Genomic DNA, 25,063 nt, shown 5'->3' on the forward strand with positions numbered 1-25,063 from the left:
AATCACAAATTTCTATGCCAGACAGATTCGTCAAGGCAAGACCAAAAGGCCATATCAGATTGCCTTCTGCTGGACCCTGGTCTTTCTCAGAAATCCCATCTCCCTACATTTCCTAACCCCCAAGTTACAGAAGATAACAGCAATTAAATCTGCTCCAAAAAATTATCCATCTGTTTCAAATGTGTTTCCTGTTCCCTCTGCTTCAGGGTTTGTGAAACGTTGCTCTATGCCTGGAGTCACATAAGACGGCAGCTGAGAAATGAGTGAAATGTGGGAAGGATTACCTACAGTTATTCACCTAAGATAGAAAGGAAAAGGCATTAAATTCCTTTCACGCCCTTCTTCTTTCCACCCCCAGTGTGAGTTATTTGTTCCTACGTGCACAGGAAGCTAAGCAAAATTTCTGAAATTTAGGTGGGCGACTTCACCTGCTTATCTTTACTCAAAAACTTTGTAAATACTGTACTTCAGGAAATTACTCAGACCTGAGAACAAGAGAAAATATTTTGTTTTCCTTGGATGAAACTTCAGGAAGCCATGGAAGGGATGCCAAACGAGAGGGAGATGCCTTTACATCTTTACACAGCAGAGACACTACATTTTAGGAGATCATAGAAGGTAAAATTACATTAGGCAATGAATCTTCTTGGTCCTTTACTCATAGATAGTAGATATATGTGATGAGATTACTCGAATTTTAGAAGGTTTCATTAGCTATCTGATGCCATTGCTGCATTTCTCTCACAGAAAGTGTACGTTTCTTTGATTCACTGTGTATATCATCTCTGGGCAGGAGGGAAATTGGTGGGATGAGAGGATGATAAATATTTGTTCAAATATCTATACTATGAGCCAAATTTTGATGGCTCTACAATAGGTAAGCTAAACCTTGTACAGTAAGTATGGTAGAGAGGAAACTGATCCACCAAAGATGCTCACATTCTCATCTCTGGATTTGTAAATATGTTACTTTATATGGGAAAACAGATTTTGCTGATATATTTAAACTCAGAATCTTGAGATGGGAAGATTATCCAGGAGCATCCAGGTGAGCCAACATCATGACTAGGGTTTTTATAAGGGAAAAAGGGAGGCAGCAGAGTCTGACTCAAAGACAGGAAAGGAGATATGGTGACAGAAGCAGAGGAGAGAGACTGAGAGACTGGAGATGCTACACTGCAGGCTGTGATGAGGGAGTGGCTCAAGGGGCTCCTAGCCAAGAAATGCAGACAGCCTCTAGAAGCTGGAAAAGGTGAGGAAACGGATATTCCCCTAGAATCTCCAGGAGGAACGCTGCTCTGATGACACCTTGATTTTGGTCCCTAAGACCGATTTGAGACTTTCTACTTCTAGAGCAGTAAGATAAATTTGTGTTGGGTTCAGCAGTAAGTCTGTGGTAATTTGGTCCTACAGCAATAGAGAATAAATACATTCAAAGTATAGATGTGGAAGAATCAGTTTTCTGGGATTCTGGAGTGAAGGCAGCTCCGATTTGGTTGAGGGACTCCTGGGAACTAGCTCCCAGGGATAAGGATACGGCCTTGCTGAGGCTGAGCTGACTCAAGAACACGAGGGACAGGTACTGTTAGCATTCCCCTAAACAGAAAGGCGTGGATTACTTGCTATGTTCTTCCTGAATGAGTGCAAGCCCTGAGTGGGACAGGCCTGTGGAACAGCGAGAATTCAGCCTCTCAGATCCGTGGGACCCTCCCTTATGTGTTCAACATCAGCTGTACTGAGGGATGCTGCATTGGCTCCTGCTCGGTTACATTGTGCATCCTTGGATGAGTCAACATTTACTGTGGGGGGATGGTCATCCCCCTCCCACCAAAGCACAGTTCACTCGAAATCCTGCAAATGGAAGCAATTAATTAGTTCTGATTGGGCAAGACTCAGAAAACTGTCTCATTTGTACATGGGAGATGAAGGGGACGATTGAGGACTTAAAATGTTTCTCAGTTTGACCAAGTTCACATGGCAAGTACTTGGTAGAGCTGCTATTTTATTCCAGATCTGTTTCAGTCTAGGAACTAAGATCTACACAAAGCTCTTTGATCATAAAGAAATATTAGGGTGTTAACAGGTAGACATGATGGTTAATAACAAAACAATAAGTAAGGCAGAGAATTATCTTGAAATTCCCAAGAGAAAGAGGCACCTTAAACTGATCAATAATTTATTCTAATATTTTACCTCCATCATGATCAGGAAGTTCATTCATTCATTCGTTCATTTGTTCGGTAAGTAACTATTGAGCACTTGGGAAGTGTTAGACGTGGAGAGATTGAAAACAAGACAATTCTTGCCTCTTCTGCAGCTGCAGTTTGTTCGTTCGTTAATGTGATCAGTCATGCAGCAATTATGCGTTGAGCATTTCTACAGGCCTGGCCTTGTGTGAAATGCTGAGGATGCAATAGGAAGGAAAAGCAGCATGGTGCCTGCTGCAGCTCAGATCTAGAGGAAAGACAGACATTAACCAGATAGTGAAAAACAAGAGTGAAATGACTCTGAAGATGCTCTGCGGGAAAGGCACAGTGGCTATCAGAGTGAAAAACCAGAGAATCTGACCTATTCTGAGCAGGCAGAGAAGGCTTCTTGGAGGAGTTGACACATGAGCTGAGATCTGAAGGCTTATATAGTTTTGAGTCAAGGAAGGCATAAGAGTGTTTCAAGAAGAAGGAACATGTACAAAGTCTTTATTCCAAAGAAGCACGGTGAATTTAAAAAATTGAAAGAAATCCCATGTGGCTGGAACAATGGTGAGTATGTGGCAGATGAAGCTGGAGAGGTAAGCAGGAGACAACCCAAGCAAATTCTCATTGATTATGGATTTGGGGTTTGGTCCTATGTGAAATGGATTTAACAAAGGAGTGACATGATTCTATTTGTGTTTGAAAAGCTCTCTCAGGCTTCTATGTAAAGGATGCATTGGACGGTGACAAGAATAGAAAAGGCAGGTCAGTTGGGAGGATAGTGCAGTTGTTCAGGCAAGTAAAGATGGCAGCCTGGCCAAGGAGGGAGCGATGGAGATTGAGCCAGCTGGACATATTGGGCACATATTGAGAATATGAGAACAATAGGATTGGGGCTGGCCCAGTGGCATAGAAGTTAAGCTGGCACCCTCTGCTTCAGCAGCCTGGGATTCACCTATTCAGATCCTGGGGGTGGACCTACACACCGCTCATCAAGCCAAGCTGTGGTGACATCCTACATAGGTGAACTAGAAGGACTTATGATTGGATACATAACTATGTACTGAGGCTTTAGGGAGAAAAAAAAGAGCAAGAATGGCAACAGATGTTACCTCAGGGTCAATCATCTTTACCAAAAATAAATAAATAAAAAAGGGAAACCTAAGATAAAAAAAGAACAGCATTGTATAATGAATAGGTTGTGATGCGGAGTAAGATCATTGTTAAGTGTAACTTTCAGGGCTCAAATGTGTCACAGGATGGATGTAGTGCCATTCAGAAAGACAGACACCATGGGAAAGAATTGGATTAGGATAAAGATTGCAAGTCTTATATAGGAAGGATGAGTGGAAGGTGTCTTTGAGATATCAAAAATGTCAAATAGGTAAGTGGAGATGTTCCTCTCGATCTCAGAGGAAGGGTCCGATCTAGGGAAACATACAGAGGCATCATTTGCATCGAGATGTGACTGCATCTAAGGAATGGATGTGATTGTTTAGGAGGAAAGAATTTAATGAGAACTGAAGTTTTTCTGGAACCAACTCATTGGATGGAGCTATGAAGGAGACAGACATAAAAGCTAGAGAGAATGGAAGAAAGACATGCAGGGGTATATAAATAGAATCTATAGGGGATAAAGATGGAGAGTTTCATGAGAAAGGGGTGGTGAATAGTGTCAGAAGTTTCTGAGAAGGCTTTTAGGAACACAGAGATCACTGTAGGTCTAAGAGATATATGTTTTGGTGGAATCATGGGGGAAAGAAGCCATATTGCATGGGGTTAGGGAGTGAGTTTAAAGCAGGGAAATGGAGACACAGAGAAAAGTCAACTATTGGCTGGTGGCTAGAACAGGGCCAAGTAGTACCTGTGTGAAAAATGGAAGAAAACTAAACGTTTCCATAACTTTGGGAAGAACACTGTTGAGAAGGTGAGGGAAGAAAAGAGGGAGGCGGGGAGGGAGGAAGAGAAAGAGAGAGAGAGAATGTGTGAACAATAATGTAAGGATAGTTGATAAGGCAGGAATGATGGGATCCAAAGAGCAGGTAGAAGCATTGTCTTCAGAGAGGAGGAGGGAATTGTGTTGATGACACAGGAATGCGGAGGGGATGCACGCTGACGTTTGGTGGGTATGGTGGATTGTGTGAAATATACAAAGTATCGTAATGTCTTTGATTTTGTCTGTGAAACAGGTGATGAGAACATTTTCTGAGAAAGGGGGAGGAGAGAGAAGATTCAACAATGGAACCAGTGCTGGGTTAACAAGGTAACAAGAGAAATGCACAAGGACTCCCTGGCAGAACCCTAGACTCCTTTAAATGGTAAGGACGACTCAAGGGATTTCATAGAAGATGGAAGAGTTGAGAAAACATAGGTAAAAGGACTTTGTAAGTTTAAACCACTGTGTTGCTTCTTTGCAATCTGTGCCATGAATTATCCCACGTCATTAATGCTTTTCCTTCAAGGTTTTGCATAGTGTAGAAGCTGTTGAAAATATGAGGAAGTCTTTTTAAGAAAGTCTAAAATGCCAGCTAACCCTTATGTCTGTTTAATTCATAAATATGTGCGTCATTTCCTTCCATTTCCCCCTTTGTGTGAGTGCTGCTGAGTGACTGTGAGATAGAAGGTGTGCAGAGAAGAAGGACAGAACAATGCGGCTCTGAGTAGAACATGCATCACCACTTTGGATCATTGATTTTTTGCTTATCTAGTTAACCAAGCACAGCACATAGCAGGTGTTCAGTAAGAGCGCTGATGTGTAAAGGTCAAGATGAACACAGTTCCCTAAGCAAAATACATTTATTAAAATAAACTTTTAAACTGAGACCACTGCTAATGGTTAACGAGTCCAGGAGTAAGTCAAGCGTGAGCCAGCCTAAGGCATCATCTGCTGTTCACCCAGGTTGTCCAGTGTGATAGGCACGTGCTGCTCAAGCAGATCAGTTGGGGAAGTATTCTGGGAGCAATGCATGATCATACCGTGATGGGTTTGGAGGCATCAGACATGGCTCTGCTGGAAAGCGTGAAAGTCTCAGACTCAGCTTTGGGTTTCCTGACCCTTTTGAACCATTTCCCGTATTGTTCCCGAACCTGCAGAGGAAAAGCATACTCTGGATCAGCTCACTGAGAGGGGTGAGGATGGGAAGAGTCCTGGGCGGCAGCTGGATAGTGGTACCTGCTGCCTGAGGAGGCAGTACACCAGGAAGATGAAGACGCCCTGCAGGCTGTTGATGATGGTGAAGAGGTAGGCCATGACACGGGCAGCTGGACCCACCTGCAGGATTCCCAGACACCACGTGCATCCCAAGATGAAGAGCTGAGCTGTAGCTTTAAAAGTCAGCATCCTGTGGAGGATAAGAAAGGAGGCTCCTGAGGCACCCAGAGCAACAACACCAATGCCATTCACATCTCCACCCCATGGATGCTCCTGCCTTCCTCTGCTGGTGATGAGTTCTCAGGCTGCGCTGTGATCATCTTTGATCTTTGCCATTGATGATTCCCCATAATGGAAATGGCACTCAGGTACAGGAGGGCAGTTTGATTTAGATTGAGGAGGATAGCGATACTTCAAATGTAAGCTTCAAAAATTTTATGACGCTCCACAGGGATCCCTATTTTCACTCAGCCAACACTACTGAGGAGGTACTGTGCATCAGGCTCTGTGCTGGGGCCTGAGCATAAAAAATAACACACGTAAGATTCCATTTCCATTTGGAAATGATGATGATAGGAATATAGAAGAAACATCGTTAAATTTCCACAAGGGTTCCTGGAGCAAAGGCCTGCCCAATCTCCTAGATTTGATGTTGACTAGGATTTTTTTCCAGAGAGAGGAATGGACGAGGGGTGAGAAGTAATCTGAACTGATGGTGTTGTGTGAAAATGTAGACTGGTGTGGGAGCAGACACAGAGTTTTCTAAGTGCTTCATGGGAACATCAATCTTCTTTGCACTTTTGTCATGGGACTGCTGATAAAAGTCCAAAGAATGCTTATCAACCAATGTCAATTCTTCCTGCTGCTGAGGGAGTAACAATCTGGGACTAGAGATGGATGGACCATTTTGGCTGTGGTGTCAGCCACACACCCCTGAGTCTGAGCTGGCTGCCACAGAAGCATAGCTGGGTCTGATTACTCTGGGTTCTCAGAAGACCCTGAGAAGGGGCAGCAGGGGCTGCTAAGGGACATGGCTTCGCTCTTGGGACCACACGCGGCTGTGGGCTGTCACCCTCCCCTCCAGCTTACCTTGTGTCCTGCAGGGTGGACACATCACTGTTGAGGGAAGACAGTCTGCTTTTCAACATCCAGAGAGTCATCAGAAAGAAAGCTAAGTTGACCTTCAGGAAACCACAGAAGGATTATTGATTAAAATTCCATTCTGTTTCTGTATCCTAGCCTGTCCAACATCAATTCCACCCTTAAGTAGTTTCCACATTTAGTAACAGTGCTAGAGTTTGTAGTTTTTGGAGCAGTCTTAGAAAACCAAACCAAATCCATGACAACCCAAGGATATTCCAGCTCATCCACCTCCTTATAATTCTGCCCTTCTAATGACCCCCAGCTGAGCATTAAGGATGTTCTGAAGTCATCACTCACAGAGCAGATGGCACAGACTGGTCCAAGGAAGCCCCATATAAATCCACTTTCTGAGCGGAGCCAGCAGCTGAGCAAGAGAGAGAATAAAAATTGCACTGGTCCTTAGGGATATTGAAAAAGTATATAAATTCGCTCATCTATTCATTCTTCAACAAATATTGAGTATCTTGTCTGTGATAGGCTGTGTGGTTGGGCTCTGAAGATATAGCAGTGAAGAAAGTAAACATTGGACTTACAAGCAACATGGGGGAGTGAGCTGTTCCCTTCCTCTCTCCCCCTTTGAACTACAACTAAATGGACATTCCCTGAGCAACAGAGGAAGCCCACACAGCACAACAGGATGCCTGAGAACACAGGCAGCTATACATCTGAGGGTGGATGGACTGGCCTCCTGGGAAGTAGCAGAGATAGATGAGCACACCCTTCTCTCTCCCAGTAGCCCTGTCATGCACACCAACGCTTGCTAACCTGGTGCAAGTGCCCAGAAAGTGGGAGCACACAGCAGGACATCTGTAAGAAGAGGTGGTGGTAACCCTTAGCTTGTGCTTGTGGTCACTCTCCCAGCAGGGAGGGGGAGCCCACTGCTGCCCCTGTGCCACCAAGGAGCAGCCATAGCTCGGGTCCCAGTGAGTATGTCCCGCCCTCCAAGCACAGCAGCCTAGTGAACCGAGGCTGTGGACTGTAAACAGAGGCCTCAGCAGATCTACGTGCTGGGGCAAAAGGCTCCCAAGCATGTATGTGAGCACTCACAGTGCTGCTGAGTCCCCAAACAGGGAGCGGGTCCTGGGCAGCTGTGGGAATAGGCACGCAGCTGGACCCACTCAGGTTCACTTTCCTGGTGGACAGGGAGAGCCTGCTGTGCCCCAGTGCTGTCAAGGAGCAGTCATAGCTCGGGTCCCAGCAGGGAAGCCCCAAGCGCCAAGCACAGTGGCCCCTCAGACTGCAGACCATAAACAAAGACTTCAGAAGATCCACCTGCTGGGGCAAATGCTCCCCAGGCCCGTATATAAGTGCTCCTAGTGCTGCTGAGCTCCCAAAGGAGGAACAGGCCCCAGGATGCTGTGAAAATAGGCACGGTAGCTTTGAGCCCGCTGGTGACCACTTTCAGGCAGGGAGGGGGAGCTCAGAGGGCCCCTGAGGCACCAGAGTGGACCTAGCCCAGCGAGGAAGCCTTGCCTGACAAGGAGAGTCCACACAAATGCCTGAACACACCCCAGGCTGGGGTAAGCACCCATAATACACCCACAGCTCCCAGCAGATGAGGTGGGGCCAGGAAAACTGCTCCTGCTCCCGTCCCCCCCCAGTAGTAACAGGGGGAATCTGTGCCCTAAGAATACCACAAATGCCCCAACAAAAGATTAGTTCATCAAACACCATGAGAAACTGCAGCAACAATTCAGACCAGAAGGAAAATGACAATTCTCTAGAAACTGACACTGAAGGCACAGAAATATACAACCTAAATGACAGAGAATTCAAAATAGCCATCATAAGGAAACTCAGTGACTTCCAAGAAAACACAGAAAGACAATTCAAGGAGCTCAGCAATAAAATGAATCTCTTCACCAAAGAGATTGAAACTATAAAAAAATCAAGCAGAAATTCTGGATATGAAAAACACAATTGATGAAATGAAAAAATAATCTAGAATCTTTAATAAATAGAACTAATCTTATGGAGGAAAGAATTAGTCTTCTTGAGGGTAAAAATGTGGAAATTCTACAGGTGGAGGAGGAGACAGAACTAAGATTTTTAAAAAATGAAGGAATCCTTTGAGAAATATCCAACTCAATTAGGAAAAGCAACATAAGGATTATAGGTATTCCAGAGGGAGAAGTGGGGGAGAAAGGAGCAGAGAGCTTGTTCAAAGAAATAATTGCTGAGAACTTACCAAAGCTGGAGATGGCTTCAGATTTACAGATAAATGAAGCTAATCAAATGCCCAACTTCATCAGCACTAAAATAACTTCTCAAAGGCATATAATTGTAAAAATGGCAAAAGTCTGTGATAAGAAAAAATACTAGGAGCAGCAAGGCAGAAGGAAATAACCTACAAAGGAAATCCTATCAGGCTTTCAGTGCACTTCTCAGCAGAAACCCTACAGGCTAGGAGAGAATGGAATGATACATTCAAAATACTGAAAGACAAAGACTTTCAGCCAAGAATACTCTAGCCAGGAAAGCTTTCCTTCAGATACGATGGAGAAATAATCTTTCCCAGATAAAAAAAAGCTGAGGGAGTTCATCACCGCTAGACCTCCCCCTACAAGAAATAAGCAAAGATGCCCTCACACTGGCAACAGAAAGACAAAGGTCTACAAGGCTCTGAGCAAGGATACAAATACACAGACATGATAAGAAACGTGTGCCCTCTACCAGGACAGAGAACCAAAGACTCAATTATAACTTATAAGAGAAAGGGAAAGAAAGCATCAAAAGTAATGGTAAACACTTCAACTTAGCCACAAACTCAAAAAATTAAAAACAGAAAAATTTTTAACAGCAGTTACTCAGAAGGGGAGAGGAAAGGGAAGGAACCTGCTTAGGTTAATGGAGATAAGAGGCTATGAGGAAATGGTCTATCACATATCCAACATCTTTCCTACAACCCTCACGGTAACCACCAACCAAAAAATCAAAGCAGAGCCACAATTCACAAAAAGTGAGAAATATCCCTCAGAAAACCAATAAAATGAAATGGCAGTCAGAAATACAAAGGAAGAGAAACAGTGGAAACATAGAACAACCAGAAAACAAGAGACAAAATGGCAGCCTTAAGCCCTCATATATCAATAATCACTCTAAACGTAAATGGATTGATCTCTCCAATCAAAAGACACAGAGTAGCTGGATGGATTAAAAGACAAGACCCAACAATATGCTGCCTCCAGGAAATGCAACTCAGCTCCAAACACAAACACAGGCTTTGAAGGAAGGGATGGAGGAAAATACTCCAAGCTAATGGCCAACAAAAGAAAGCAGGTGTTGCCATACTTTTATCAAACAAAGCAGACTTCAAGTTAAAAAACACAAGCATAGACAAAGAGGGGCAGTATATAATGATAAAAGGGACATTCCACCAAGAGGATGTAACACTTATTAATATATATGCACGTAACATAGGGGCCCCAAAGTACGTAAAGCAATTATTAACAGACATAAAGGAAGAAATTAACAGCAATATGATAGTTGTAGGGGACCTCAACACCTCACTCACACCAATGGACAGATCATCCAGACAAAATATCAAGGGAATAGTAGATTTAAATAAAACACTTGATCAGATGGATTTAATAGATATATAGAGAGCATTCCATCTGAAAACAGCAGACTATACATTCTTCTCAAGTGCACATGGGTCATTCTCAAAGATAGACCATATATTGGGAACCAAGGCAAGCCTCAATAAATTTAAGAAGATTGAAATCATCCCAACCATCTTTTCTGACCACAATGCTAGAACCACAAGAACAAAACTGGGAAAGTCAGAAATATATGTGGAGACTAAACAACACGCTACCGAACAACCACTGGATCATTGAGGAAATCAAAGGGGAAATTAAAAAATACCTGGAGACAAATGAAAATGAAAATATAACATACCAACTCTTATGGAATGCAGCAAAAGAGGTCCTAAGAGGGACATTCATAGCAATGCAGGTCCACCTCAGCCAGCAAGAAAAATCTCAAATAAGTAATCTTGAAGTACACCTAGCAGAGCTAGAAAAAGAAGGACAGACAAAGCCCAAAGTCAGCAGAAGGAGGGGAATAATAAAAATCAGACCACAAATAAATGAAATAGAGACTTAAAAAAACAGTAGAAAGGATTAATGAAACTAAGAGCTGGTTCTTTGAGAAGATAAACAAAATTGACAAACACTTAGCCAGACTCACCAAGACAAAAAAGAGAGAAGGCTCAAATAAATAAAATTAGAAATGAAAGAAGAGAAATTACAATAGATACTGCAGAAATACAAAGGATTATAAGAGAATACTATGAAAAAACTATATGCCCACAAATTCGATAACCTAGAAGAAATGGATGAATTCCTAGACTTATACACCCTCCCAAAACTAAATCAAGAAGAAACAGAGAATCTGAACAGACCAATCACAAATACAGAGATTGAAATCGTAATCAAAAACCAGCCAAAAAACAAAAGTCCAGGACCAAAATGGTTTCTCTGGAGACTTCTACCAACCACTCAAAGATTTAGTGCCTATCCTTCTCAAACTATTCGTAAAAACTGAAGAATGTGGAACACTGACTAACACACTCTATGAAGTCAGCCTTGTCCTGATACAAAAACCAGACAAGGACAAGAAGAAGAACTACAGGCCAATGTCACTATGAACTTAGATGCAAGAATCCTCCACAAAATATTGGCAAACCGAATACAGCAATAAATTACAAGAATCGTACACCATGATCAAGTGGGATTCATTACAGGGACTCAGGGATGGTTCAACATCTGCAGATCAATCGATGTGATACACCACATCAACAAAGTGAGGAATAAAAATCCCATGATCCTCTCAGTAGATGCAGAGAGCATTTGACAAGATCCAACAGCCATTTATGATTTTAAAAACTCTCAATAAAAAGAGAGAAGGTATAGAAGGAAAGTACCTCAACACAATAAAGGCCATATACGACAAACCCACAGCCAACTCATACTTAATGGCGAAAAACTGAAAGCCATCCCTCTGAGAACAGGAACAAGACAGGGGTGTCTTGGGGACTACTCTCGCCACTCCTATTTCAACATAGTATCGGAGGTATTGGCCAGAGCAGTTAGGCAAGAAAAAGAAGTAAAAAGAATCCAAATTGGAAAGGAAGAAGTGAAACTTTTGCTAATGGCAGGTGATACGATTCTATATATAGAAAACTCTATAAAGAATCCACCAGAAAACTATTGGAAATAATCAACAACTACAGCAAAGTTAGGGTACAAAATCAATTTTGAAAAATCAGTTGCATTCCTATACACTAACAATGAACTACCAGAAAAAGAAATCAAGGAAACAATCTTATTTACAATCACAACAACAACAAAAAATAAAATATCTAGGGATAAACTTAACCAAAGAGGTGAAAGACCTGTACACTGAAAACTATAAGACATTATTGAAAGAAATTGAAGACATAGAGAAATGGAAAGATATTCCATGTTCATGGGTCTGAAGAATAAACAGTCAAAATGTCCACACTACCTAAAGCAATCTACAGATTCAATGCAATCCCTATCACAGCTCCAACAACATTTTTCACAGAAATAGATCAAAGACTCCTAAAATTTATATGGAACAACAAAAGACCATGAGTAGCCAAAGCAATCCTGAGCAAAAAGAACAAAGCTGGAGGCATCACAATCCCTGACTTCAAAACATACTCCAAAGCTACAGTAATCAAAACAGCATGGTACTGGCACAAAAACAGACAAACAGATCAATGCATCAGAATTGAAAGCTCAGAAATAAAACCACACATTAATGGAAAGTTGATCTTTGACAAAAGAGCCAAAAACATACAATGGAGAAGGGAGAGTCTCTTCAATAAATGGCGTTGTTAAAACTGGACAGCTACATGCAAAAGACTGAAAGTAGACCATTGTCTTGCACTATAGACAAAAATTAACTCTAAATGGATTAAGGATTTGAATGTAAGAACTGAAAGCATAATACTCCTAAAAGATCATATAGGCAGTACACTCTTTGACATTGGTCTTAGCCACATCTTTTCGAATACATGTCTAATTGGGTAAGGGAAGCAAAAGAAAAATTTAACAAATGCGACTACATCAGACTAAAAAGTTTCTGCAAAGCAAATGAAACCATCAACAAAATGGAAAGACAACCCAGCAACTCAGAGAAAATATTTGCAAATCATTTATCAAACAAGGGGTTGATATCCAAAGTATATAAAGAACTCACACAACTCAACAACAAAAAAGCAAACAACCCGATCAAAAAATGGGCAGAGGACATTTTTAAAAGGAAGACATACAGATGGCCAACAGACACATGAAAAGACGCTCAAATTCACTAATCATCAGGGAAATGAAAATCAAAACTACACTGAGATATCACCTCACACCCGTCAGAGTGGCTGTAATCACCAAGACAAAAAACAACAATGTTGGAGAGGATGTGGAGAAAAGGGAAGCCTCACACACCGCTGGTGGGAATGCAAACTGGTGCAGCCATTATGGAAAACAGTATGGAGATTCCTCAAAAAACTAAAAAGAACTACCATATGACCCAGCTATCCCACTGCTGGGTATCTACCCAGATAATTTGAAATGAACAATCCAAAGTTACATAAGCACCTCTGTGTTCATTGCAGCACTATTCACAACAGCCAACACATGGAAGCAACCCAAGTGCCCATTGATCAATGACTGGATAAAGAAAATGTGGTATATATACAATGGAATACTACTCAGCAATAAAAAAAGATGAAATCATCCCATTTTCAACAACATGAATGGACCTGGAGGGAATTATGCTAAGCAAAATAAGCCTGAGAGAGAAAGACAAACACCAGATGAGTTCACTCATATGTGGAATATAAACAAATACGTGGACAAAGACAACAGTCCAGTGGTTACCAGGGGGTGGGGGTGGGCACAGGGGGTGAAGGGGAGCACTTATGTGGTGACAGACAAGAAATAATGTGCAACTGAAATCTCACATTTCTGTAAACTAATATGAATCTCGATTTAAAAAAAAAGGAAGGTAAATATCGTCTTAAGCCCCTGAAATCTCACATCAGCAGGAGGCACACAGTCAGACACACTGTGTGACAATAAACAAAAATGTGGGGCGATGAGAATGTATCATAGTTGTCCCACTTAGTTTTGGGCCTGAGAGATTAGGATGGTTAGTGAAGATTCCCACCGGAAATTACAGGTTAGTTGAGATATGAACAATGAGTGGATGTCACTGAGAGAAACAGTGTTGAGGCAGGGGCCTGTAATTTCTTTAGGTTCACGGGACTCAAGTTTTCAAGAGTCTCATGAACCTAATGTGGTTTGAGAGGGTTTTCCTGCACTATTCAATTTATTTATCCTTCACCTGCTGCAAAACCCACCCACTGAGTCTAAAATCATTTTTCTGGCTTTATTGAGACATATTTCACACCCATAACATTCACGGATTTAAACTGTGCATTTCAGTGACCGTCAGTATATTCACAGCTGTGCAACCATCACCACAATGTAACTGTAGGAAATTTTCAGCTCCTCAGAAAGAAACTTCAGAGTGATGTCAGCATCGTGATGGAGTGAGTTATTCCCTTTGTCTCCCCTCTAAATTACAACCCACTGGAAATCCGTTGATGGACAGAGACTCCGTACACAGTGTTACAGGATGCCTGAGAGATCCACGATCTATACATCTGACGGTGGGTGGACTGGACCCCAAGGAGGCAGAGGAACTAAGGGAGCAGCCCCTTCTCCCTCCCCTCACAGCAGCAATCCAGGGCAGGGGTCCTCACACCTGTGCATGTGCCGATGAGCACACGCTGTGGGGCAGAAACAACAGGTGCAGGGTGGTCATCGCCCATCCCCCCGTGGATCCACCGTTTGTGCCTGCAAACAGAGACTGCGGGAGATGAAGCACCAGGTGTGGCTTGGTCCCTGACCCTCCCCCGCAGATCTGGTACACGTGGTTGTGAGCAGACACTGGAGGAGCAGAAACAACAGGCATGCCTTATCCCCATCCCTCCCCCCTAGAACTAGCAGGTCACACACAGGCCCTGAGAATCACGACACAGAGGGGGGCCAGTGAACCAGCCCCCTTTTCCTCCCCCAGCAGTGGCCCAGTCCTTCCAGTGGTGGGGACATTATACAAAATTCAGATTTTCCTGCCTGGGGAAGGTTGCCCTGACCTGAGTTTTCAAAACACACCAGCAAGTGCCAGAAACCAAAGGGTGCACGAGTGATCAGCAGCAACAAGCTTTCTCTGCATAGCCCCTGCACTCCCCCACCTGCCCTGCAGCAGTGGCAAGTGGAACCTGTGACCATAGGCTGCAGGAACCACAGCAGAACCAGTGACCCAGACCCAGTGGTGGCACACACGGAAGGGGTAAGGGGCTGCAATAAAAGTCCTCAGGTCCCCAGGGCACCAGCACTGACAGTGACACTGGTGAACCCGGGACACCTCAGACAAGCCACAAGCAGCAGCATAGGAGGTGCACAGGGCAGCAGCATCCAAGCCCCTGGAGAGCCCGTGGGGGAACATGAGGCCCAGGTGACCCCGAAAGCAGCAGAAGTGCTGGCAGACTGGTGATCCCGATGGCAGCACCTGAGACGGCAGTGACATCACAAGCAGCAAGGCACCGGCCACCTCAGAAGCACAAGTGGCACAAGGAAGAGACAGACAATGCCCCTGGCAGAGGCAGTGGAGTGTGGAAAGTGCAGGCTCAAATACCACCAGAACCAGCTCAGAACCAAAGTAACCAAAGCCATACCCAAATAAGAAAGGTGTTTACTACGAAAAATGTACCAGTAGAGGATCAAATCATCAAGCACCTTGAAGTACAGTAACACGGCAGAACACAAGGAGAATGATAGCTCTCCAAAAACCAAACTTGAAGTCACAGAAGATTACAATTCTGAGATAGAATTCAAAATAGCTGTCCTGAAGAAACTCAATGAGTTACAAGAAAACTCAGAAAGAGAGTTCAGTGAGCTCAGGAATAAAATTAATGAACAGAAGGAGTACTACACCAAAGAGATTGAAACTCTTTTTAAAAAAAACAAAGAGAAATTCTGGAGATGAAGAATACAGTTCATGAGATGAAAAATAAAGTAGAAAGCATTAAAAATAGAGCAGACCATATGGAAGACAGAATTAGTGAGCTCAAAAACAGAAAACCAGAATTGATTCAGATGGAGGAAGAGAGAGAACTAAGATTTTTTTTTTTAAAAATGAAGAAATTCTATGAGAAATATCTGATTCAATTAGGAAAAGTAACATAAGGATAATAGGTATCCCAGAAGGAGAAGAGAGGTAGAAAGGAGCAGAAAGCTTATTCAAAGAAATAATACTAGCAAATTTTGCAAACCTTGGGAAAGAACTGGACATACAAAACAAATAGAACTGGACGTATGAAGCAATAGGAATAGACCATATGAAGAACTCCTAATACCTCAATGCGAAAAGATCCTCTCAAAAGTATATATTATTAAAAGTGTCAGGAGTGAGCGACAAAGAAAGAATATGAAGGGAAGCAAGAGAGAAAACCACATACAAAAGAACCTCCACCAGGCTTTCAGCAGTTTTCTCAGCAGAAACCTTACAGGCTAGGACAGAGTGAAATGATATATTCAAAACACTGAAAGACAAAAACAGTGGAAATGGAAATATAAAGCAAACAGAATATAAGAGACGAAACAAAGGAGCCAAGAATACACAATGCAGAAAGGAAAGTCTCTTCAATAAATGGTGTTGGGAAAACTGGGCAGCCACGTGAAAAAGAATGAAAGTAGACCATTATCTTTTGCCATACACAAAAAGTAACTCCAAATGGATTATAGACTTGAAAGTAAGATGTGAAACCATAAACTCCTCGAAGAAAATATAGACAGTACACTCTTTGACATAAGTCTTAGCAGCATCTTTTTGAATACTCTTTCTCATCAGGCAAAGGAAACAAAAGAAAAAATAAACAAATGGGACTACATCAGACTCAAAGGCTCTACAAGGCAAAGGAAACCATGAACAAAACGAAAAGACAATCCACCAACTGGGAGAGAATATTCGCAAATCGTATATCCAACAAGGGGTTAATTCCCAAAATATATAAAGAACTCATGCAACTCAACAACAACAAAAAAACAAACAACCCGATCAAAAAATGGGCAAAGGATATGAACGCACATTTTTCCAAAGAAGGTATACAGATAGCCAAGAGGCACATGAAGAGATGCTCAACAACAGTAATTATTTGGGATATGCAAATCAAAACTATAATGAGATATCCCCTTACACCTGTTCATAATGGCTATGATTAACAAGACAAAAAATTAACAAATGTTGGAGAGGATGTGGAGAAAACGGAACCCTCCTGCACTGTTGGTGGGAATGCAAACTGGTACAGCCACTATGGAAAACAGTATGGAGACTTCTCAAAAAATTAAAAATAGAAATGCCATACGATCCAGCTATCCAACTACTGGGTATTTATCCAAAGACTTGAAACCAACAATTCAAAGAGACTTATGCACCCCTATGTTCACTGCAGCATTATTCACAACAGCCAAGATGTGGAAGCAACCCAAGTGTCCTTCAACTGATGAATGGATATAGAAGATGTGGTACACATATATATATGAATACTATTTAGCCATAAAAAGATATGAAATCGTCCCATTTGCAACAACATGAATGGACATCGAGCGTATTATGTTAAGTGAAATAAGCCAGACAGAGAAAGACAAGCACCACCTGATTTCACTCAGACATAGAAGATGAACAAACACATGGGGAAAGAGAACAGATTAGTGGTTTCCAGAAGGGAAGGGGATGGGGGAGGGTGAAAAGTGTAAAGGGGTGCATATGTACGGTGACGGATAAATACTCGACTGTGGATGGTGAGTATGATGCAGTCTACACAGAAACTGAAATATAATAATGTACGCCTGAAATTACACAATGTTATACACCAATATGACCTCAATAAAACAATTTTTAAAAAATTACAAATGCCGCTCTAGCAATTGCTACCTGTTTATAAAACTAAAGGATTGAAAATAAAGTAAGTGTCCATCAGTACAGGGCTAGCTATTGAAATTATGAAAAATTTATATAATAAAATCTTATGCATCTGTAAAATGGAAGGAAGAAGCTGAAGAATCTTCAAGATATGTTGTTAAATGAAGAAAACCAATGTGCAGAAAAAGGGTATGGTATGCAACGATTGGTACTAAAAATATATTAAAAAGAAAAATATGTGATTTTTATATTAACAAAATCCTTTTGATAGAAAAAAAGAAACTTCCTTCACATTAGCAGCCACACCTCATTCTGACTCTCAGGCACCCCACCCCCACCCTAGCCCCAGTGCACCACTCATCTACTTTCTGTCTCTATGGTTTGCCTATTCTGGACATTTCACATGAGTGGAGTCATAAGATATGTGATCATTTATGACTGGATTGTTTCATTTAGCATACAGTTTTCAAGGCTCATTCACGTTGCAGCATATTTTCATGGGTGAATAATATTTTTTATTCTTTATATATATATTTATATATATATATATTTATTCTTTATATATATATTTATATATATAAATAATATTCCACTGTATGCTATGCCACACTTCGTTTATCCATTCATCAGTTAGTGGACATTTAATTTCCAACTTTTGGCCACTTTGAATGATGCTGCTATGAGCATTCATGTCCAGGCTTTGTGTGGAAGCATGTTGTCATGTCTTTGGGGAATATACCGAGGAGAGGAATTGCTGGGTCATTCGAACTTTGAGAAACGGTCAAACTGTTTTGCAAAACAGCCGCACTATTTTATATACCAGCCAGCAATGGGTGAGGATTCTAATTTTTCTACATCCTTGCAACACTTTCCACTGTCTGTCTTTTTCTTTCATTTTGTGTTAAAACTAATGAGGGTGAAGTGATATCTTATTTTGTGGCTTTTAATTTTCATTTTGCTAATGCCTAATATGTTGAACATCTTTTCATGCACTTACTGGTCTTTTATATACCTTTAAAGAAATGTCCAAGTTCAAGTCAGTCCATTTTATATTGAATTTGTCTTTCATTATTGAGTTAACTCAATTTAATTTTAACAACAGTGCAAACAGAAGATCTCTTATGATCACAGATTGGTTACCAAGGCATAGAGAGCTTATGTCTATTGCTCAAGGTTTTACTAACAGACAGTAAGAGAATCTACTCTTGAATCAACATTAATGCAAAGTATAGAGTGAGGCAGGACATTTCAAGAAAATGGAGAGTGAGGCGGGACATTTCAGGACAATGGAGAGTGAGGCAGGACATTTCAGGACAATGGAGAGTGAGGCGGGACATTTCAGGACAATGGAGAGTGAGGTGGGACATTTCAGGACAATGGAGAGTGAGGTGGGACATTTCAGGACAATGGAGAGTGAGGTGGGACATTTCAGGACAATGGAGAGTGAGGAGGTACATTACAGGACAATGGAGAGTGAGGCGGGACATTTCAGGACAATGGAGAGTGAGGCGGGACATTACAGGACAATGGAGAGTGAGGTGGGACATTTCAGGACAATAGAGAGTGAGGAGGTACATTTCAGGACAAAGGAAACTGAGGCGGGACATTTCAGGACAATGGAGAGTGAGGCAGGACATTTCAGGACAATGGAGAGTGAGGCGGGACATTTCAGGACAATGGAGAGTGAGGTGGGACATTTCAGGACAATGGAGAGTGAGGAGGTACATTTCAGGACAAAGGAAACTGAGGCGGGACATTTCAGGACAATGGAGAGTGAGGCGGGACATTACAGGACAATGGAGAGTGAGGTGGGACATTTCAGGACAATAGAGAGTGAGGAGGTACATTTCAGGACAAAGGAAACTGAGGCGGGACATTTCAGGACAATGGAGAGTGAGGCAGGACATTTCAGGACAATGGAGAGTGAGGCGGGACATTTCAGGACAATGGAGAGTGAGGTGGGACATTTCAGGACAATGGAGAGTGAGGTGGGACATTTCAGGACAATGGAGAGTGAGGTGGGACATTTCAGGACAATGGAGAGTGAGGAGGTACATTTCAGGACAAAGGAAACTGAGGCGGGACATTTCAGGACAATGGAGAGTGAGGCGGGACATTACAGGACAATGGAGAGTGAGGTGGGACATTTCAGGACAATAGAGAGTGAGGAGGTACATTTCAGGACAAAGGAAACTGAGGCGGGACATTTCAGGACAATGGAGAATGAAGTGGGACATTACAGGACAATGGAGAGGTTGGTAGGACACTTCAGGACAAGGAACTATATACTGAGAAGAATGTAATCAAGAAAGAACTGAAGTGTCTGAGAAGGACACCTGGAAAGAGCTCAGCTGAGCAGGTGAACATAAGTTTTAGCAGCATGTTGTGGTTAAGAGTGCACGTCCCGGGAGACTGACTTCTTGAATGAAGGAGTGAGGACCTTGGGAAACTTGCTCTCCTTCTAACGCTACAAGAATATAAGCAAAACAGCTAAAAGCAACCATTTCAAAACTCTAGCAATTACTCCAAGCCACAGAACAAACTGAAAATATCCTATCCAAGAGAACCTGCTGACCCTCAATAAGACTGGAAAGGAAGGAGTCTGTGAAGTTTCAACTTGGAGCCTCTTCCATTCCTTCTCTCCCCAGCTTGGTGGTGCATCAGCCAAAAGTTGACAGCATTCCAGAAAACAGAGGGAGCTGACTACATCCAGAGATCTGTTAACAGCATCATCATCATCCTTAGAGCACAGTCAGCATTTCTTGAGACTCTTTGACTCCCTGGGAACATTTTCTTCTCCAAGTTTGGTGGCTCTTTGATGTGACCAATAGTTCGTCTCAGTTGGGAACAAAAAAGCCTACTCCATGGGCATTTCCAAACCAATAGCAAACTGCTGTCACACACCAGCTGCCTAAGGCTGTGATTTTAGGCAGGGTCAACAAGGACTTGTCAACAAGGGGAATTTAAAAGGAAATACTGGAGAACTAAAGGACCATAGAGAATTTTGAAAAACTCTGAAATATTCCTGGAAATCTCAGGATGCACAAGGATGTGCCCATGCTCAGGAAAAGACTGGGAATAAGAAAACACCATCCTCTCACCTCTGGCTGACCTTGAGGCTTTGTGCAATCAGGAAGTGAAAGCTCAGTCTGTTATGTAAGCCCCTGAAGGTGGAAGGTGCGCCTTGTCCCACAGATGCCTTTGTAAAAGAGTGCAGAGCACGTAGGCAAGGCATTTAAGGAAATCTTCTGACCAGACATTGAGTGGCCACTAAATTATCCTGAACCAGGTATGACCCTGTAGGCTCCCAGGATTAGAAAAAGAAACAAGAACTTTAAAAAGCTAGCAGAAAACTCAGAGGTCATACTCTTTAGAGAATGATCAATATGCAGAATTTGTTTAGGAAATTCAGAAACAAACAAACAGCAACAAACCTTTGAGGAATCTGATAACAGGAGCGTTGCAATATATGATCTAAAACACCTAGTTTTAAACAAAAATGTATGATACATATGAAGAAACAAAATAGTATGCATCACACACATGGAAAAAATCAGCCAGAAGAATATGTCACTGAAGAGGCATAGATTTTGATCTTAGTATGCAAAGTCTTTAAATGCGTTATTATAAATATATTAAAAAACTAAAATAAAGCACATTTGGAAAATAGAAGGAAAGTATGACAGTCTAACCAAATAAAGAATATGAATAAAGGAATAGAAATTATGAATGGAACAAAATGGGAAGTCTAGAGTTGCAAAGTACAATAACTGAAATGAGAAAATATTCAGAATGGCTCAACTGAATGGAGCTGGCAAAAGAAAGACTTCAACGGGCCAGCCCCAGTGGCGTAGTGGTTAACTTCAGCATGCTCCACTTCAGTGGCCCAGGTTTGATCACCAGGTGTTGACCTACACCACTTGTGGCCATGCTAGGGTGGCAACTCACATACAAAATAGGGGAAGATTTGCACAGATGTTAGCTCATGGCAAATCTTTCTCAGCAAAAAAAAAGAAGAAGAAGAATTAATGAATTTGAATATAGATCAATAGAGATTATGCAGACTCAGGGAGAGGGAGAAAAAAGAATGAAGAAAAATGAAGAACCTCAGAGACCTGTGGCACAGGACTGAGTGCACCAACATACACATAATTGACATCCCAGAGAAAGATAAAGCAAAAGGGCAGAAAAATACCTGAAGAATGAATGGCTGAAAACTCCCTGAATTTGAAGAAAAGTATTAATCTACACATCCAAGAAGCTTAATGAACTCCAAGTAGAATTAACTGAAAGAGAGCCATGCCTAAACACGGCATAGAGCTACTGACAAGAGTCAAAGATACAATCTAGAGAGTGGCAGGAAGAAACTGACTTTTCGTGTACAGGAGATCCTCAATAAGACCAAGAGATGACTTCTTGTCAGACGTCATGGCGGTCAGAAGGCAGTGGGATGACATCTTCAAAGAGTCAAAAAAGATAGTGAACCAAGACTTCCATATCCAGCTAAATTCTCCTTGAAAAGAAAAGAAATTAAGTCATTTCAAGATAAACAAAAATAGATAATTCTTGCTAGCAGAACTGTCCTACAGGAAATACTAAATGAGCCCTTCAGGCTGACAGGACAGGACACTAGACAGTAACTGGGATCCACATAAAGGAATACAGAGTGCCACTAAATGTAACTACATAGGTATCATGAAAGGCACTATAAACATATTTTTCTTTGGAACTCTTTTCTTCTGTTTTAAAAGACAACTGCACAAAGCAATACTTATAAAATGTGTCAATGGTTTATGACAATAATAGTACGAAAAAGGTGGAAGGGAATAGAGAAAAACTGGAAGAAAGTTTTTGTATAATACTGAAATGAAGTTAGATGCCAATTGCAATCCTCAGGCAACTCAAAAAATATAGTAAAAGAAATAAGGGAATTGAAAAGGTACACTAGGAAATGTCTACTTAACACAAAAGAAGACAGAAATGAGGAATGGAAGAATAGAAAAAGACATAAGATATACAGGAAAGAAATATCACATGGCATGTAAACCCTACCTTATCAGTAACTACGTTATAGATAAATGTATTAGACACTACAATAAAAAGTCAGAGAAAGGTAATATGGATTAAAACATTTTTTTGTATCTACTGGAAGACACTTTGGATTCAAAGACACAAATAAGTTGAAAGTTAAGGGATAGAAGGAGCAACCAAATGAGAGCTAGGGTGGATATATCGACATTAGACAAAATAGACTTTAAACAAAATTGTTAAAGACGAACAGGATATTTTATAACAATAAGTGGGTCAGACCATCAGGAAGACAATGAATATAAACATAAACGCACCAAACAAGAGTCCCTAATACATGAAGCAAAACCCAAGATCGAAGGGAGAAACAGACAATTCAACAAGAGTAGTTGAAGACTTCCACACACAGTGGGTTTGTTCATGTCCCCTCAAAATATGTGTCCAAGTCTTAACCCCTGGCACCTGTGAGGGTGATCTCACTAGGAAATAGGGTCTTCACAGATGGAATTAAATTAAGGATCTCAATATGAGATCAACCTCGATTTAGAATGGATCCTAATTCCAATAGCTAGTGTCCTTATAAGAGAAAAGAGAGGGATATTCAGACACTGATGCGCAGAGGCATTGGAAGACAGAGGCAGCGATATGAGATATACAGCCCCCAGCTGAGGAATGCCTGGAACTACCAAAGCTGGAAGAGGCAAGGAAGGATTCTCCCCTAGGGCCTTCAGAGGGATTGCAGTCCTGCCAACACCTTGATTTTGGACTTCTGGCGTCCACAACTGTGAGAGCATATGTGTCTCCTATTTTAAGCCCCCAAGTTTACAGTATTTTGTTAGCACAGCCCTAGGAACTAATACCACATCACTTTCAAAAATGGATGAATAACGAAGCATAAGATCAATAAAGAAATTGAATATTAGGACAGCACAGTAACCGATGAGATCTAACAGACTGTAGAATTTTCCACTCAACAACAGAAAAAGGCACATTCTTCTCAAGTGAATGAAGAACATTCTCTAGGATACGATAGAGTGTAAGTTAGGAGTTAAATGAAGCCTCAGTAAAATCTTAAAAATTGGAATCATACAAACTATTTTTTTCTAATCAGAAATGAATTAAATTAGAAATCTACAACAGAAGAAAATTTGAATTTCACATATGTGGAGAAATTAAACATTCTCCTAAATAACCAATAGCTATGGTCAATTGATTTTCAGCAAGGAGGCTAAGACAGTTCAATGGAGAAAGAACATCCTTTTCAAGAAATGGTGTTGGGAAAACTGGGTATCCACATGCAAAAGAATAAAATTAGATCCCTTCCTCACACCATACATAAAAATTAACTCAACAGCTATCAGACATATCTGTAACAGCTAAAACTATAAAACTTCTAGAAGAAAAAACTGGAGAATGTCTTTGCATCCTTGGTTTAGGCAATGGTTTCTTAGACATGACATCCAAAGCACTACCAACAAAAGAAGAAAATAGGAACATTTGACATCACGAAAATGAAAAACTTTCCTGCTTTAAAGAAAGCACATTAGGAAGACAGTGAAAAGACACAGATTGGTAGAAAATATTTGCAAATCGTACATTGATGATGGACTAGTATCCAGAATATATTAAGAACTCTTACAACTCAACAACAAAAAGACAAATAACCCAATTTAAAAATGGGCCAAAGATTTGAATAGGCATTTCTCCAAAGAAGATATGCAAATGGTCAATAAGCACATGAAAAGATGCTCAACATCATTAGTAGTAGGGAAACGCAAATCTAAACCTCAATGAAATATCAATTTACACTCATGAGGATGGCTAAAATAAAAAATGTAGAAAATAAGTGTTGACAATGATGTGGAGATATTGAAACTCTCATACATTGCTGATGGGAATGTAAAATATGAGACAGACACTTTGGAAAACAGGTGGTGGTTTGTCAGAATGCTCAACATAGATTTGCCATATGACCCAGCAATTCTACTTGTAGATACACACCGAAGACAGATGAAAACACAAGTCCACACAAAAACTTGTACATGTATGTTTACAGCAGCATCATTCATAACAGCAAAAAAATGGAAATAATTTAAATGCTCATAAACTTATGGATGGATAAACAAAATGTGGAATGTTCACATAATGGAATATTATTTACAAAACAACAACAAAGAATGAAGTCATGATACTCACTACAACATGGATGAACCTTGAACACACCATGCTAAGTGAAAGAATCCAGTCACAGAAGATCGCATGCATGACTTCATTTATGTGAAATATCCACAGTAGGCAGATCCACAGAGACACAAAGTGGATGACTGACTGTCGGGGGTTGGGGCGGAGGAGTGGGTAGCGGGAATGGGGAGTGAATGTTACTGTACGTGAGCTTTCCTTTGGGGAGTTGAAAATGTTCTAAAATTGGATTGTGGCGAAGGCTGCACAACTCCATGGTTAGTCTAAAAGCCACTGATCTGGACACTTTAAAGGGGTAAATTTTAGGGATGTGAAATATATTTCAATAAAAATA

The 25,063-nt window shown here is 41.2% G+C and overlaps 1 protein-coding gene across 4 annotated transcripts in view; it reads right to left on the reverse strand.

Moving 5' to 3' along the window:
• Window positions 1-4,969: 4,969 nt before the first annotated feature.
• The window catches only part of LOC100053318 (adhesion G protein-coupled receptor E2), a 34,287-nt gene continuing 14,193 nt past the window's right edge, over window positions 4,970-25,063 (reverse strand). For 3 of the 4 annotated variants that reach the window (XM_070262173.1, XM_014738483.3, XM_070262174.1), the window contains 4 exons: window positions 6,784-6,850; window positions 6,433-6,524; window positions 5,365-5,533; window positions 4,970-5,279 (listed from right to left, as the gene is read on the reverse strand). In XM_070262173.1, coding sequence (XP_070118274.1) covers window positions 5,163-5,279; window positions 5,365-5,533; window positions 6,433-6,524; window positions 6,784-6,850 — 445 coding nt within the window. In that variant the 3' untranslated portion in view covers window positions 4,970-5,162. The remainder of the gene's footprint in view (window positions 5,280-5,364; window positions 5,534-6,432; window positions 6,525-6,783; window positions 6,851-25,063) is intronic. The other variant, XM_014738484.3, reaches the window with a different exon arrangement.

The sequence above is a fragment of the Equus caballus genome, chromosome 3 (assembly GCF_041296265.1).
Source record: "Equus caballus isolate H_3958 breed thoroughbred chromosome 3, TB-T2T, whole genome shotgun sequence".
NCBI lineage: Eukaryota > Metazoa > Chordata > Mammalia > Perissodactyla > Equidae > Equus > Equus caballus.